At 31.0% G+C, this 16,808-nt stretch overlaps 1 protein-coding gene across 1 annotated transcript; it reads left to right on the top strand.

The window, feature by feature from the left end:
- Positions 1 to 1,976: 1,976 nt before the first annotated feature.
- Positions 1,977 to 15,623, top strand: LOC135134929 (uncharacterized). The gene is made up of 4 exons (XM_064063827.1): positions 1,977 to 2,418; positions 13,963 to 14,358; positions 14,410 to 14,442; positions 14,793 to 15,623. Exons 1-4 carry the CDS (start codon positions 2,346 to 2,348, stop codon positions 14,855 to 14,857), a joined length of 567 nt encoding a protein of 188 aa, XP_063919897.1. The 5' UTR covers positions 1,977 to 2,345; the 3' UTR covers positions 14,858 to 15,623.
- Positions 15,624 to 16,808: the final 1,185 nt, after the last annotated feature.

The raw sequence follows: 16,808 nt of genomic DNA, 5'->3' as shown, positions 1-16,808 counted from the left end.
TAAAAAGAGGGGTGTTGTAACTCTGAAGCCTTTGTCTGACCTGTCTGCCTGTCTGTGCCTTCGTAGCTCCCGAATGGATGAATCAATTTCAATACGGCTTCTTTTGTTTGAAAGCTGGTTTAATCGGGATAGTTCTTAGCTCAGCTTGGTTCGCGTGAAGGGATCATACGTTGGCCATCGCAGTGAATTTTAACAATTTCAATTGGGGGTTTTAAAGTATTCTAGTTAGCGAAGAAAAATGTTGATACCCCGGTGGGAATCGAACCACACGTTTCCCGCTTGCCGGGCGGGTGCCCTGACCACTAGACTACAGAACGGCTTATCTTTCTTCGCTTACCAACCTATTATTGTGCCGCCACAGTTCTCCCCCCAGCGACATAGTGCGCGTGGTCGTACTGGGATGCAAAATCAACAAAACACGAATCCAAATCCAAGTAACTTCACCAACATTGTTGACTCAAACTTCGGAAGGTAAGTTTTGGATGTGCAAAATAGCCAACTGTTTTGCACAAAAAAAAAACAAATACGTCTTTCATGCAGGTAGTATAAAAACTAGGTAATCCAGTAGTATTAGATCAATAAAGTAGACAGTATTATAAATCCTGCTAGAGCTCGTTTGGGTGTACGATGTAAGTGTATTTTCTATAGAGAACTTCATTTGTGTGTAATAATAAAAAATAATAAAATCACTGTTTTATTACTTTTCGAAGTGTGGCAAATTTCCCATACTCACAGAGAGGAACTTACCACTTACCCGGTGCTTGCCATGTTTAGTGTGGCACTAACAAAACTACAATAAGTTAGGTCAAGTCAGGTCACATCAGAACACACTTTTTGATTTGAACAAAATTTAAAATTTTCAAATTATTGTTTTGTTATCTCGAATTTATTTAGTAACAAGAAACCTGATTTAATTTGAAAATACAAGTTTGTGGAGGAATAAAAAGTTCGAATGCAATAATTATGTATGATAATTTAATCAGTGATCTTGTTGGTCTTTATGATATGCCAACATTTTTTGATGTTGATTAACATTATCATAAAATTTAAATGTTGTCAAGGCAAAGCAAAACAAATAATTTTATCTAGTTTCAGACTGCCAAATGAATTGTGGTTTAAGGCATTTTTTTCACACCGTGAATTAAATTAACAAGTGATGCTAAGCTTGCTTCTGATACCGCTTTTGTGTAATAGTTTCATCATTATTATTATTATTTTTTCTTTATCATAGAGGAACTAAAATATTTGTATACAACAAAGTCTAGGGAGAACACGAATTCAAATTACGAAAATATTGATTTTTACTTACTGAGCGTAAGCTAAAGAAGTATTGTAAACAAGTCAAGTGGCTACTTTTATGCTCTCGATGTTTCATGACCCCTAGAGTACGAAAAATTAGGTCTCCCGTTTCCGACTGTCTGTCTGTCTGTATGCCGTGTGTTTAGATTTTATGAAAAACGTCTCCGAAACTATTGCCCCGATTTTTGTCAAATTTTATTTGTTTGTTAGGAATATCGTGTAAATGGTAAAACGCTAATCAAAATTTGCCTATTCATCCCTACTATACCAGTGTGATGGCCAATTGAATGAAAATTTTTGTAAAATATAAGGCGTCAGAAGTAACAAGGAATAAGTTTTAGCAAGATACTGTATAACAGTTTATAATTTAATTGTTAAGATCTAGAAAACATGAAAACGAAACATTTTCCAAAATTAGATCGGTACCGATATGTTTACAAATTAGAACAAATAACTTAAATAAAAATCTGCTAATTTTTATTTATATAGTAGGTACTAAGGCTAAAAGGAAATCCTTTGTATTATTAAACTTTAGTAGAGATTTTTCATGACAGTGATGTCATTGCTGTTAAATATATGTAAATTATATGAACAGATAAGTACCTACCAATTTATCAACGGTGGAAGTGGAAAATGGAGGGTGAAATTTACCACGTGCTCTAAAACAAACCGAACGAAGCTGTAGTCGCCGACTAGTGCGCGTAAAAAGCAGTTTAAATGTATATTTCTGTGTGACAACTAAAATTGCGCTTTTTTATTAAATTTGAATTTCGACCTAAAAACTAAAACCAAAATTCAGAAGCACCGCTATATCTGTTCCCACTTCAATAATTTTTTTGTTTTCTGTTACTTCAATTAACACCATAACCCGCACACATATTTTATGTGGACGACACAAGATAGTAAACAGTATAATTCGCCTCTCCATTTTAATTAAAACTATTGTGCTAAGGCATCGTACGACTAAAGTGATCTTGAACACGCCAAATAAACTGTTTTACATTCCATCTGAAATTTCTTGATTAGGTTACGTCGAAAGTCCGTCTATGAAACCTTGTAATTTGTGGGAATATCTTAAAGTGATGTCTCAACGTAGAGTGTTCTGGGTTTATTTATTAGGTGAGTGTTAAGTTTAATATACTCACATCATTGGACGGTTTGTAATTTCAATTGAATTAATTTGTATCTCCAGACCGAGCTGCAGAAGTTGCGAGATAAGATGATTTCGCGAGCTCTAGCGTCAGTATAATCGACGAATCAACATCTTTTTGTAAATAAAATTCAACTAAAATTAATTTATACAGTATAATTAGTTTAAACTGAATAATTAAGTATAATATTTTCACGTCAGACACATATACTTATTTTTAATATTCATTAAAACTTAATTAGTTTTATCCTAATTCACCATTTGTAATCGTATTTAACATCTATTTTATGCCTGTTTAGATTAAAAATATTCTTAATTCGTCCACCTTTCTAATTCAAGTAATCATAAATCAGAAAAGCAAATAGGACAGAAAGAAAGATATTCATTTTTGTGTTGTTTACTTATTATTTAATTTACGGATATTCCAAAATTTCACAGCATGTCCGTTCAGCAAAAACCGCAAGCAGTTCAAAAGGTCCAGATAAACATACTTACGTCTCACACTTGTGGATATTTTATCATGTATAATATCATGTGAACAATTCAATTAGTCGATTAAATTAAAAGGTTATCCTGAAAATATGTTGCTTAGGAAAATATCATGGGTGCAAACACAGATACGCAGTGGAAATGAAAATTCTTAGAAGTTACAAGTAACCGTAAATTTTTTTAGTATGTTTTCATTAAAAAATGTTGCATTATTACCTTTTGATGGAAATAAAATAAAAAAACAAATGCATACTATTTTGTCATGAAAATATACTGCAATAAATTGACGGTTACGTATAATTTCTAAGAATTTTCATTTCATTAATTGGTGAGTATATAAAACCCATGAGCAATCCAATGTATGTCATGAGCTTATGAGACTTTGTGACGCTGCTGTTGGTTTGTTAAAAACACATTGAATTTTAAAAATGATGGCCCACTGATCCTGCATAATTTGTCAAAATATCATTTTTATAAATTTTTAATTTCCAAGCGTAACAGGATCCATCCGTCGAATGGGTACTTTCACGTTCGATGTTGCATGACCCCTACTCCCCTGGAGTATGAAAAAATAGGTCCCCCGTTTCCTTCTGTGTGTTGTCTGTCTTTCTTCTGTCTGTCAACTTTTATTAGACAGGTGATTTCCGAAACTATTGGATCGATTGTTGTCGAATTTTATATGTAAATATTTTAGGAATACCGTGTACCCATACGGTAAAACAATAAACAAAATATGTCTAATCATCCCCATCAACAATGTGATCACGTCCCCTCTAAATTTTTCATAGCAAATAGGTTTTAAATTTTATAAAATAACGTTTTCCTGTAGTTGTTGTTTATGAATCCGTCTTCAGCTTTTGCTCGAGGCATCTAAGTTTTCGCAAAAAATTGAAATTTGATAGCGCTGTGCTTATTTATACTCGGCGACTTCGGACTTGATGATGGGTTTTTCGTTTCCTAACACTGTCACTGCTAGGTGTTATATTTTAATATATTTTAATAATTTTATCATAAATATTAAGCCGGATTTATTGGACTGTACTTCAAGGGCTACGGAAGTTCTATCGAAATACATACAAAAAATAATAATAACTGAAACAACTGATCTAAAGTTATTTAGAGAGAAGTTCTTTTGTATTGTTCCTTCAGAACAAGTCCAGATGCTTAAATAAATTCTAAAAGGTGATCCTACAAATTTTATTTTTTATGATTTATTATAGCGGTTTTCTCTTATTTTTCTTCTTCTTCTTCTTACTAAATATTATTAGAGATAGAAAAGAAGTCAAAGACTACAGCTGTGCGGGTCTTTCGGCAGTAACATTAAAATTATTTTGACTGTACAGAGTGTTTTGTTTTCGGAGCATAGCACATAAATTACTGGTTTTTGATATACCATAAGAAGAGGTCAATCAGAATATATAAAAATGTGTAGGATGCGACTTTAGTCTAGAATGTTTTTCTATTTCTAATAATTAACGAGATATCGAGGACCGCGACTGTAGTGACTCACACTATATATTGAAATAATAATAGCAGTTACATCTAGTATGTGTATCTAGAATTTTGGAGAAAATCTATTTCTGATTTAATTAATACAATTAATCGTTCCGCTCATTAATTTTTTTAAACATCCTAAGGTATTTTAAAAAGATATTTCAATTGCAAAAATCAAACGATGTAAAATCTTGAAGCACATTTTAGCAAACATTATGTTCAATAATGCGATGATGTCATCAACTTTGTAGAAGAGGCGAATACGTGAATAAATTTTAATTATTGTTCTGTAATTATGAATTCAATGGTATGATTTAAAAAAAATTGGTCGAAAGTTGTTTCTACAGAACTTCCCTCGTACCTAACGTACATACAATGAACATATCCAGCATTTTCGAGTTCAGTTTTTACTTTACACAATTTTGCGATGACGTTATAAATATTTTTCCAATGACATGTAGGTATATCAACCTGGATTGGCGCAGTGTAATACGTACTAAAAATAACAGTATTGTATTCCCAAAATTTTCTGTGAAAATGGAATGATCCTGATTTAATCAATAAAATAAACTGACTCATTCATTAATTTTTTGAGTCAGCTGTATAAGCAAATGTAACAAATATGAATGCAATGATAAATCACAAGAAACAACTCATTATTTTTTGCACAATTTGGATAATTTATTTGACAAAATTTTAAGATGACGTCGTCAATTTTTTTGGGGGGAATAAACAGATATCAAGGGTACACAGGAATAACGATCAAAGTCCATTTTTTTATCAAATTGAGATAAGACTACCATCTTGTAGGAAATGCTAAATATTACAGTAGTATAAATTAAAATCATTCAAAAAACGATCGTAGTCAGCAGAAAGAAGGGCTTAACATATGGTATCCTTAGGAAGATAATACACATAATACACCTTTTCCAGAATTATATATTTATTTTTGTTTAAGTCAATTACTAAGTTTGTTTGTCCACCCTTTGTGTGTTATTATTAATTAATAAGTTTCACATTAAACAATAATACTAAATTGTTGTGTTGTTTTGAATCTATTGGGTTTCAAACTTTAAAATTCATTTTTCTCGATATTTATAAATTGTGACTTTGATCGTTAATCCCGTGTACCCTTCATATATTTTGATTAACAATTTTCCATGCCTAGAATAACTTTAAAACGTCTGCAAGATTTCAAAATATTCATTTTTGCAATTCGTAATTTATTCAATAAATTTACGCATTCGTTAATTTTTTTTATTCACCCTGTATATGCAGATCCAAAAAATATGAATGGAATGATAAATCACAAATACAGACCGATCATATTTTGCACATGTTAGATAGGATTTATTCAGCAAAATTTTGGCGTGACGTCATCAATTTTTTAGGAGGGACGAGCAAATACATTTTGAACAAAAATTTACCATGCTTATGATAACTTTAAAACATATCCAAAATTTCAAAGCATTCGGTTTTGTAGTTCCTGATTAAATTAATAAAAGAAATTCACGCATTCATTAACTCTTTGGGTCACCTGTATAAGTAAATCTAAAAAATATTAATGCAATTATAAATTACAAACATAGATTGATTATATTTAGCAAATTTTGGATAGGATTTATTCGGCAAAAATTTGAGATGACGTCATCAATTTTCTGGGGTTGATAAATATTTTGATTAAAAATGCTTACAATAACTTCAAACCGTCTGCAAGATTTCAAAATATTCTATTTTGCAATTCTTGATGTAATCAATAAAATAAATTTACTCAGTCATTAATTTTTTTTAGACAGCCCGTACAAGCAAATCTAAAAAATATTAATGCAGTGGTAAATCACAAGTATAGACTCATCATATTTTGCATTCAAGATAGGATTTATTCGGCAAAATTTTGAGGTGAAGTCATTAATTTTTTGGAGGGTGGAAGCAAATCAAAAATTTACCATGCTTATGATAACTTTAATACATCTCCAAGATTTCAAAGCATTCGGTATTGCAATTCCTGATGAAGTCAATATATTTTTTCACCCTGTATAAGCAAATCAAAAAAATATGAATCGAACAAGTCACAAGTATAGACTCATTTTAGGTAGGATTTATTCGGCAAAATTTTGAGCAAATATATTTTGATTAAAAATTTATCATGCTTATCATAACTTTAAAACATCTGCAAATTTTAAAGCATTCGGTTTTTGCAGATTCAAAATTAAATTGCAATTTTGATTTGATTTTTTTCCAAAATTCTGGACGTTTCTGGTAAAGACTCAACACGGGACCATAAACTATCTGTGTAGGACTATATTATTTTATACAATTTAAAACCCATTTCCTGTGTACAATTTTGGTTAGCGTTTTACAATGTACATGATATTCGTAATATTTGACAACCATCGGTCCATTAGTTTATCTAGATAGACATACAGACAGACAGACAGACGGAAACGCGAGACTACTTTTTTCGTATTCTAGACGTCATGACACGTCGAGAAAATAACGTGCACTCCCTTAAAATAACTGAATCTATCTCGTAATTCTGTTACTACCACTTGTTCATCGTCATTGATTGATTGTGTTCAATATTTCAGTATTACTAGCTCCAATAACAATGTTTTCAATAACTTGTACAACGTTCAGCGCAAAGCGCAAATAACACAATTTTAATGTATTTTTCGCAAGCAATTTTTGTATATTAATAAAATTTTGTCAGCTTATTAGGATTATTTAGGCCAAGAATGCTTGAACTACTTCTCTGGTAAAAAATTCGCCATTCTGTGACAAATGACGCATTAAGTTTTGCAATTCACTTAAATTTCGCTTGTGTCCAGGAAAATGATCACGTGGCTAAATGCTGAGATACGAGCGTGTAGAAAGTCAACGACATACCTACATAAAAATATAAACAATGATAATGAGTTAATATCCTGTCGTGAACAATCTTTAGACACCTAGAGTAGAGCAGATACAGTGTATTTAACTTTTGGGTCTTTTAGGGCACTTCTAATGGAATAGTTCAAAAATATTTATGAAATTATTCATTCGAGAAACTATTTTAATTATTTAAAAAAAAATCTATATGAACATAAGACCCGCTTTATAGAAGCTCAATTAAATATCTAAACGCCTCGTTAAATGCGTGATTAAATTAATCTCAGTTAAACTTTTGTATAAACTGGCCCTTAGATATATGATTTTATGTTACTAATGTCACCCACAATATTCTACAAGACGTTTTCACTCTCAAGTAGTACGCTAATGAACACTTTCTCAAACTTTTTTAAGCAGATTAAGAAGATAAATATTTTCTTGGCACTTTATACTTGTCCGGTACGAATGAACATTAGTGTGTAGAAATTAGGGATGCCATAAATTATCCAAAATGTTAAATATGTTTAAAATGTTACGCATCAACTAAATTCATATAAGTATCGCTTCACCTATGTACGCATTCATTATTTGGTGACGACCGACTGCGAACCTGTAATTTATGTTTTTATGAATTAGGTTCTCCAATTTTGTTGTTGTAAAACTTTATTAGCATACAAAAAAAAATGTGTATACATATGTTTTATTGATGGTATTTGTTTCTAGATTACTCTCATATTTGTTATAATTTTTATTAATCGTATTTTGACTTCGATATAAATTTTGAATCTATCGAGTCATTGAAGGAGAGAATTAATTTGTGATACAATTATGTCACTGTAAATACTGTTCGGTTATTAAAAACAAACGGAATTTATGCGGTTGCAAGGGCAAAGTAAGATAAAAATTTGCTGTCCGCTGGCGGCTGGATATAGTGATTGCATATTACATAATAATTTGTCAACAATACATCCCAACAAATAATTTTTTCATTCAATGTTTCATCATCAAGGTCTAGTTAATGGTTAATGGAACACATGCTTTGTTTCCTCGAAAATTGTAATTACAAAAACTTTCGAATAAATAAATAACACCGGATTTGGTGTATGTACAATGGATGGGTGCATAATTTAATACATCCGATGTTGTACAGTTATCACTTTTATTTATTACTACAACTCTTTTGGTCACATAAAAGGTAGTAATTGGTTGTTCCAAGTGTTAAAGAAAGTAAAAGTATGATAAAAGTAACCAATATCAAAGTTTGATGAGTTTCATGAACCCGAATTTAACTATTATTAAGGAGAATGCATTAGCCAAATTAAAGATAATTTTGCTGTAGCCCATCCGGCGTAAAGAAAGCTATTTTAAATGATGGGGAAATGATGAGACGATGGCTTGGGTGTGGTAGCGGTATCGCTGTTATTCTACTTACATTCAAACCTTAGCCCTCGGCGATCCGCACCCCACATGTTAACACGATAAGCGGTGAACAACGTGTTACACTAATTGATAATTATTCTTTTAGATCGTCCGCACCCACGCTACGTGTTTGGAAAAAAAGCCGAATTGGCTATAAATCTAGAAATTTATCAAATCATACAAATTACAACATGCAAATAATTACGTTAATGCATTAGTTCAGATTGTTTTGATTCCATGTGTTTATGACATACTCGTATCTAATGAGCTTATTTGTAGTTTTTTCATGGGTTGTACTTCTTCGACAATTAAGGAAAGTTTCAAACTGAGAACTGAGAAAAGCTGTACTTATCCTAATTTATGATAATGCTAACAATAATAACGACACCAACAACCTTCATTATTAACGATATGTACATATATCGAAACTAAATTTTATTTCTGTCTTTAGTTATTTATCTAGTTTTCGTCTGTTTGTCGTCTGTCTATCTATCTATGATTATGTCGGAGATTACCTGTCTGTCTAATAAAAATCGACAGAAACAAACGATAGTCCACAGACGACAGACAGGCGGAAACATAAGACCTACTTTTTCGTACCCTAGGGGTCATAAAACGTTAACACTTCGTTAACTTACTTGAAGAACTTTGCCGCTAATGTTTATTGTTATACAACTATTTCCTGGCTAGTACCTCTCATATACGAACTGATTGCTTCACATGCAGAATTCTAATCTGTTTCATTAGGATTATTGACCAGACTCGATTAAATGGAAACACTACATGTACTGTAACGACCAAAATAAGTACAGTCTGAAATGTATGTAAAGAAGAAACCTTAGAACATCTGCTGTTTGGATGTTTTTAAGAATCTTTTTAACATACATTGTTGTAAAATCTGTAGGTACTTTTATTTGTAATATATTAAAGGTGCGTTTTTTTTTAAGACAATAACAGATTTTATTATAATATACAGATTTGTTTTCTTTTAATTGATGTAATTGTTTGGAGACAGTTAATTGATCTTAGACACTACACTCGCTACGCTACTAAAAGTGTACTTATTAAATTTACATGTAATAACCTTTAATTTAAATTAATTTTGTTGTAACTTGAATGTAGAACTGTTAACAACCTTATTTAACTTTCACATCAATTTAGTTGTACAAATTCTAATCTAATTATATTGAGTAGATCAATGCCAATTATCACATAGTTGAAGGAACACATATGTTACGTGTTAGATTTTTTTAAAAGAATGACCATAGGATGCTGAAATCCTTTAAACATTAGTGGAGGTTATTGACAGTTTTTTTAAGTTTGGAAATATGTATTTAGGAACAGAGATAGAGTGCTTATCGCGGATGCTGGTTCTATCACCCACTCTTCTCTTTTTGAACTTATGATGGAGAAAACTGGTTACTAGATGGTTTTTAGGTTTAGTTATTTTTTTGTTCAGTAAGAAATCGCCACAGTTAGTAAAAGTACCTATACATTATACATGTGTCTTAAAGTTTAAAATTTTCCCGTCCCTCCTATGTAATTACTAATTAATATACTTGTTCGGACAGTGTACTTGGTAATCAAACAGAAGAACAGAAGAATATATAAACTATTCTTCAATAAACCACTATTTGTATGGATTGAATTTTTGTTACATAAAAGATTCGGATATCAAGGGTAGCTTTTACAGGACTTTTGTTAATTATTTTATTAACAGGAATAAGCAGCACAGTTTATCCTAACAAAAAATGGATAACTTAGACGATTGGTGGTTTAAAAATTGAGTAGTATATAAAATGTTATTTCTGGGACAGGGCATTTGGCGTCTTAAAAAACAAGGCAGAATCCTATAAATTTAGCTGTTTGCTCAAAAGCAAACGACCGAAAAAGGCCTAAAACCTCTCGAAAGGCATTAATTTTTATGCACCCCAAAAGTACCCAAATATCTGTAGACCACCAAAAATTGGGCACACGAAAAAACAGTTAAAATCTCCCAAAATAATGCAAAATTATCTCAAGAATGCCCTAAAAAACTAACAAAATACCTTGTTTTACACACCCTAAAATGGCTTTTTACTTCTGGACCAGGAGATTTGGCGTCTACAAAATCAAGGTTGAATCTTACAAATTTAGCTGTTTTCCCAAAAGTCAGCAACCGAAAAAGGCCTAAAACTGTTTGAAAGCATTAAGTTTTATTAACTCCAAAAGTACCCAAATATCTGTAGACCACCAAAAATTGGGCACATGAAAGAGTCCTACAAATTTAGTGTTTTCTCAAAAATAAACATCCGAAAAAGATCTAAAAAATTTACAAAATGCCTTGTTTTTAAGCACCCCAAAATGGCTTTTTATTTCTGGACCAGGACATTTGGCGTCTTCAAAAAACAAGGCAGAAAAGGTTTAAAAAAGCACCAACTTGTATGCACCCCAGAAGTACCAAATATCTGTAGACTACCAAAAATTAGGCACACGAAAAAACAGTTAAAATCTCCCAAAATAATGCAAAATTACCTCAAGAACGCCCTAAAAATCTAACAAAATACCTTGTTTTTATACACCCCAAAATGCCTTTTTACTTCTGGGCCAGGAGATTTGGCGTCTACAAAATCAAGGTTAAATCTTACAAATTTAGCTGTTTTTCCAAAAGTCACCAATTGAAAAAGGCCTAAAACTGTTTAAACGCATTAATTTTTATTAACTCCAAAAGTACCCAAATATCTGTAGACACATGAAAAAGGCCTGCAAATTTAGTGTTTTCTCAAAAATAAACATCCGAAAAAGATCGAAAAAACTTACAAAATGCCTTGTTTTTAAGCACCCCAAAATGGCTTTTTATTTCTGGACCAGGACATTTGGCGTCTTCAAAAAACAAGGCAGAAAAGGTTTAAAAAAGCACCAATTTGTATGCACCCCAAAAGTACCAAATATCTGTAGACCACCAAAAATTAGGCACACGAAAAAACAGTTAATATCTCCCAAAATAATGCAAAATTACCTCAACAACGCCCTAAAAATCTAACAAAATACCTTGTTTTTATACACCCCAAAATGCCTTTTTACTTCTGGACCAGGAGATTTCGCGTGTAAAAAATCAAGGTTGAATCTTACAAATTTAGCTGTTTTTCCAAAAGTCATTAACCGAAAAAGGCCTAAAACTGTTTAAAAGCATTAATTTTTATTAACTCCAAAAGTACCCAAATATCTGTAGACCACCAAAAATTGGGCACATGAAAAAGTCCTACAAATTTAGTGTTTTCTCAAAAATAAACATCCGAAAAAGATCTAAAAAACTTACAAAATGCTTTGTTTTTAAGCACCCCAAAATGGCTTTCTATTTCTGGACCAGGACATTTGGCGTCTTCAAAAAACAAGGCAGAAAAGGTTTAAAAAAACACCAATTTGTATACACCCCAAAAGTACCAAATACCTGTAGACCACCAAAAATTAGGCACACGAAAAAAGCGTTGAAAATCACCCAAAAATCATGCAAAATTATCTCAAGAGCACTCTGAAAAACTTTTAAAGTCCGGCTTTGTATTTCTGGACTAGACCAATTGGCGCATGCAAAAAAAAGGAAAAACAACACTAAATCGAAGAGGTATATTTGGCGCCTTACAAAACAAGGCAGGATCCAAAAAATTTATGTTTTCCGAAAAGTTAACAACCAAAAAGACACAAAATCCTTCAAAAATCATAATTTTTAATGCGACCAAAAAATACTCAAAAGTTTCTTTTCTTATTGTAAATCAATACCCCATCAGAAATTGGGCACATGAGAAAACTGTTGAAAATCATCCAAAATCAACCATAATTACGTTAAAAGTACTCAAAAAACCTTACAGCATTCCTTGTTTTCAGACACCCCAAAAAGGCTTTTTATTTCTGGACCAAGTATTACAATCTACATATGATTGTGTATTTTGTTAATATTAGTTTAGTGTTCCTATAAAATAGATTGCAGAAACTATATTAGTTTAAAGCTGCCATCTAGCGAAAATAATACAATTAAAGCATTGTAGCTCTGTAAACATAAGGTTCTGCAAAATTTTTTTGAATTTTTGGATTCGTTTTGAAATTTTATTGTACAACTTGAAATTTTTATTTTAGAAAATATTCTATCGCTATGAAAAATATTTTGCGCTTAACTTTAATAACAAATAACTCATTTATTTATAAACATAACTCATTTATTTATAAACATCCCTCAAAAATACGCTGAAACATCAGCTTACTCTTTAAAAAAACGAATTTACTATGAAAAACAATTTTTTCTGTTGTAAAAAATGTCCTTATTCTGATTAAACAAACTTAATAATTTTTAGCTAATTTTTTAGTTTGCATATCTAATTAAATACTAGAATAATATTATCGCAACCTCATTCACATCCTAAATATTACAATTTTATATTGTCTAAAAAATTATTATTACACCTTAGTAACGATACGAACGCAAAATTAGTTTTTTTTTGTAACACAACTACTTACTGACTAAAATTGATTTTTTTTATTTTGTGATATTAAACCGTTGTACATTTTCTTATCTTACTCTATTGTAAATAGGAGAATGGTTTATATTTAGTTATAATTTTCATTGAACATAAAAGTGGTCTCCCGTTTCCGTCTGTCTGTCGTCTGTGTCGATTTTTATTAGATAGATTGTTATCAGATTTTGTACGTGTATTAGGAATATCATAAAGATGATATCTGAGAGATTCATTTTAGTTAACGACAAGTTAATTAAGAGTAACGTAAGAATATAAAGTAAAGACAGAAAGTATAATAGGCATAAAAGAAAATTATTATGCCGTTTTTCCATATAATGGTAAAACATAAACTTTTATTATCATTCTAAAGTTTAATTTATTTTTCAGACCGACAATAATAAAAGTTCACAAATAGTGGTGGTAAAAACTAGCTACAGAAGTAAAAATATCTGGCAAGCGCTCACGCATTTACAAATAAAAACTTCACTTAAGTTTAGATACACAGTTAATTAGATATAACAATTTTAGAAAAACACATTCACAGTTCACAATATTTGGTATATCATTCGTACAATCTCTTATTAATTTAATGCACTTTTCTCTCTTGTAAGATATTGATTAATGAAAGAGAAAGTGTCTGTTGCTTGTACTCTGCTTAAGTTTTCTTAAAAATAGTATCGACATTGCGTGCATCACGAGAGACAGTTTAATAGGAATTAATGAAAGCTACCACTTTAAAAAATTATTGTTTTGCAGGTTTATGGTACCTCCCAGTCTCTACCCTAAAAATTACGAGCCTCGATGTTCCAAAAAGCGCCTGGGACGCAGTTAAATTAAACTGCAAGTATGATTTAGAGGGTGGAAATTTCTACGCCGTGAAATGGTACAAAGACAACATGGAGTTCTTTAGATGTACGGCAGAGGGTCTGGTTCAACAGTTCCCTTTGGAGGAGATATCTGTCTATCACCTTGGAAGATCTCAGATTGGATCCTGCTTTTTCGAGCTTAAAGCACTGACTCCAAAAAGTGGCGGCATCTACACCTGTGAAGTTTGTTTAGAGTGGCCGACATTCCACACAGTCAGAAAATCTGCACGTTTAGAGGTGATTGAGCCATCGAGGATTGTCCAGCCGGAAGTTACAACTACGGAGGGTAGAGTAAAACTTCCAAGTGATCAGTGAACTAACTAAATGCATGTTTTAGATATCGTCACAATTGCATTAACGGCAAGCAGAGGTAAGACTATTTGTAATTTAGTTAGGAATGTGGGTTTCATAATGGGTTTTTGATATCACGTGATCAAGATAATTTGTAATCGCATCTTCACTCAAATAAAATTTAACTCTTAATCTAGACAGATGTAAAGTACAGTAAAGTAGTTTCAAGAAAACTAAAGGAAATATAAGGTACATGGGTATCCATCTGTCGTCTCTGTTTAATATTTAATAATTTTATTAGAGAGAAAACTTCTGAAATTTAACCAAAATGTTAGAAAATCTCGTTTAAAATGTATAGTGTGACATGCTTTTTTTTTATCTATGATCTGTTTCTTATATTAGTAATACAAATGATTTTTTTAATTTCAGGTTCAAGACATCTGTTTTCAACAATAAGCATTGTGTCAGTAGCATTTTTAATTTATACTTTTTAATACATTATCTTCAGTTGGTTAATGAGCAGTGCCTATGTAGAACGTATGAAATTTTGTGTCTTTACTTTCTTTGTACAACAAACACATTCTAAATGAATTTGACAATTTTAGAAGCAAGTTTGTATTCTGTTGTTCGATTAAAAAGATTATAAATTTCGTATGTTGTCATATAGGGATACATTATTTTTGTGGTATTTGCGAAGAAAAGTCGCTATTGGTTTTTGCTAGTTCCTTTTCCATTTCCTCTGAATTTCAAAAACCGTAAAAGCCGGTAACAAATGGTTAAACTTCTCAGTCTTACTTAATTTGAAAGTTTCGGTGATAGAAAGAGTGGGTGACAATGAACTCAAAGGTTTGTAAATTTTTAATTTTAATCATCTGTACTAATTATTAACTAAGGGACCCTAAACCAAAAGATGGTCGGCGAATGGGAGTTAGGAAAAGAATAAAACAATGCAGAGTTCGCTGCAATTTTTCTAAAACGCATGTATATCTCTTTATAAATAAATATTTATATGAAATACTAAAAAAAAGTTTAATTACTATTTTTTGAATAACGTGGAGCGTTTATAGGATTTATTTACTTATTGTAAACATCTCAGAAAAGTTAAATTGTTTAAAATAACGCAATAATTCGAAGAATCAAATCAAGGAAAGTGAAGAAGGAAGGTTTTACACTGAACTTATTATGTTGTACACTTATAGTTTATATTTAATTGTATGTGTTACTAAATTTTGATTTTAATAAAACGAATGTTATTTTCTAGCAATTTTCTTTGTACATAGTGTTAACAGTAAGGTCAACCGTCATCATTAATGTGTAATTTTTTTCATCTTTATTACTTTAACTCTTAGCGAGTAAAAAAGCATTTTCTTCATTGTACTAAACCACACACAAAACGACTTTGATAAAAGTAATTAATACCGTTATTATCTCATCTAGATGCGTTAATGTGTTTAATCTTTTAAAGATGAATGCTCGGCTTATCTTAGAAGTATTTCTAATTCTGTCAGTATCAAAGTCTTTATATTGTGACTGTGAGACATAAGAATGACAAATGTCCTCTTGATATTTCACATTTTGTGCTGAATCATTAAACGTTATTTGTATGATAATTAGACACGTTTAAGATTACATTCTTAATGATGCTGTTCTGAAGTGACATAAAAAACATTCGCACATTATAAAATTCACAAAAATTATTTAATGGTTGTTCTTAATCGGAGATTTTAAGGTCTGAAAGCTCAAAAAAAAAGAGAGGAACTACAATAAAAACGTTCGTAAAATTATCTTTAGACTTTTTTTTAGATAGTTGTTTTGATATAGCTATTTTATCAACATTACACGCACAATTGGTAATGTGGGGCTGATTCTTCACTATTTTTTTATTCAAGGCTGTAGTGTCTCTACAGTTCATGAAATTTCTCTTTTCTATTTCTATTTCTCTTTTCTAGTCTATATATTTTTCTGAAGGAAAAGTATATATTTATTTTGCAATTGAAATTTTAGCTGTAGTTTTAAAGTTTATAATTTAAGTTGACCAAAAAACTAAAAATTCTACTTCTGTACGTATTTTCAGTTATTTAGGAACAATGGAAGAATTCCATATTGTACTTTAGTTAGGTACACAGACTGTATCAAAAAGGGAGATTTTTTTTTTTGTTTCATAGGATTTTTGTGGCTCTTGTGGCTTTCAACAAATGGTATTAAAATAGTTCTACATCTTCTGCAGAAATGAAGGACTCTGTTTAAAATTTGTTCCTTTTTTACACAATCTGTACACTGTAAAAATGAGGTGTTGTAAATATTTTTTTAAATAAAGCGGCAGATGTTTTTCAATCATTTTGAAATATGTCTAGTCTCATTAATGTTCTATTGTATTATTTTTTCTGATTGTATCTTGTGTAAAGCCTTATTCTTTCTTAAAACTGTTTAATCACATCAATCAAT

Source organism: Zophobas morio, unplaced genomic scaffold, assembly GCF_036711695.1.
Source record: "Zophobas morio isolate AGI-343-1 ecotype UQ-CSIRO unplaced genomic scaffold, CSIRO_AGI_Zmor_V1 ptg000024l, whole genome shotgun sequence".
In the NCBI taxonomy this organism is placed as follows: Eukaryota; Metazoa; Arthropoda; class Insecta; order Coleoptera; family Tenebrionidae; genus Zophobas; species Zophobas morio.
Note: the sequence above shows the minus strand (reverse complement) of the source record. Positions and strands in the feature narration are given on the sequence as shown.

What these genes read in the sequence shown, in the direction of transcription:
- LOC135134929 (XM_064063827.1), top strand. Translation starts at nt 2,346, where the DNA reads ATGAAACCTTGTAATTTGTGGGAATATCTTAAAGTGATGTCTCAACGT. An exon ending in GTTCTGGGTTTATTTATTAG is followed by an intron (nt 2,419 to 13,962) that starts GTGAGTGTTAAG and finishes ATTGTTTTGCAG; the next exon opens with GTTTATGGTACCTCCCAGTC. An exon ending in GGAAGTTACAACTACGGAGG is followed by an intron (nt 14,359 to 14,409) that starts GTAGAGTAAAAC and finishes TGCATGTTTTAG; the next exon opens with ATATCGTCACAATTGCATTA.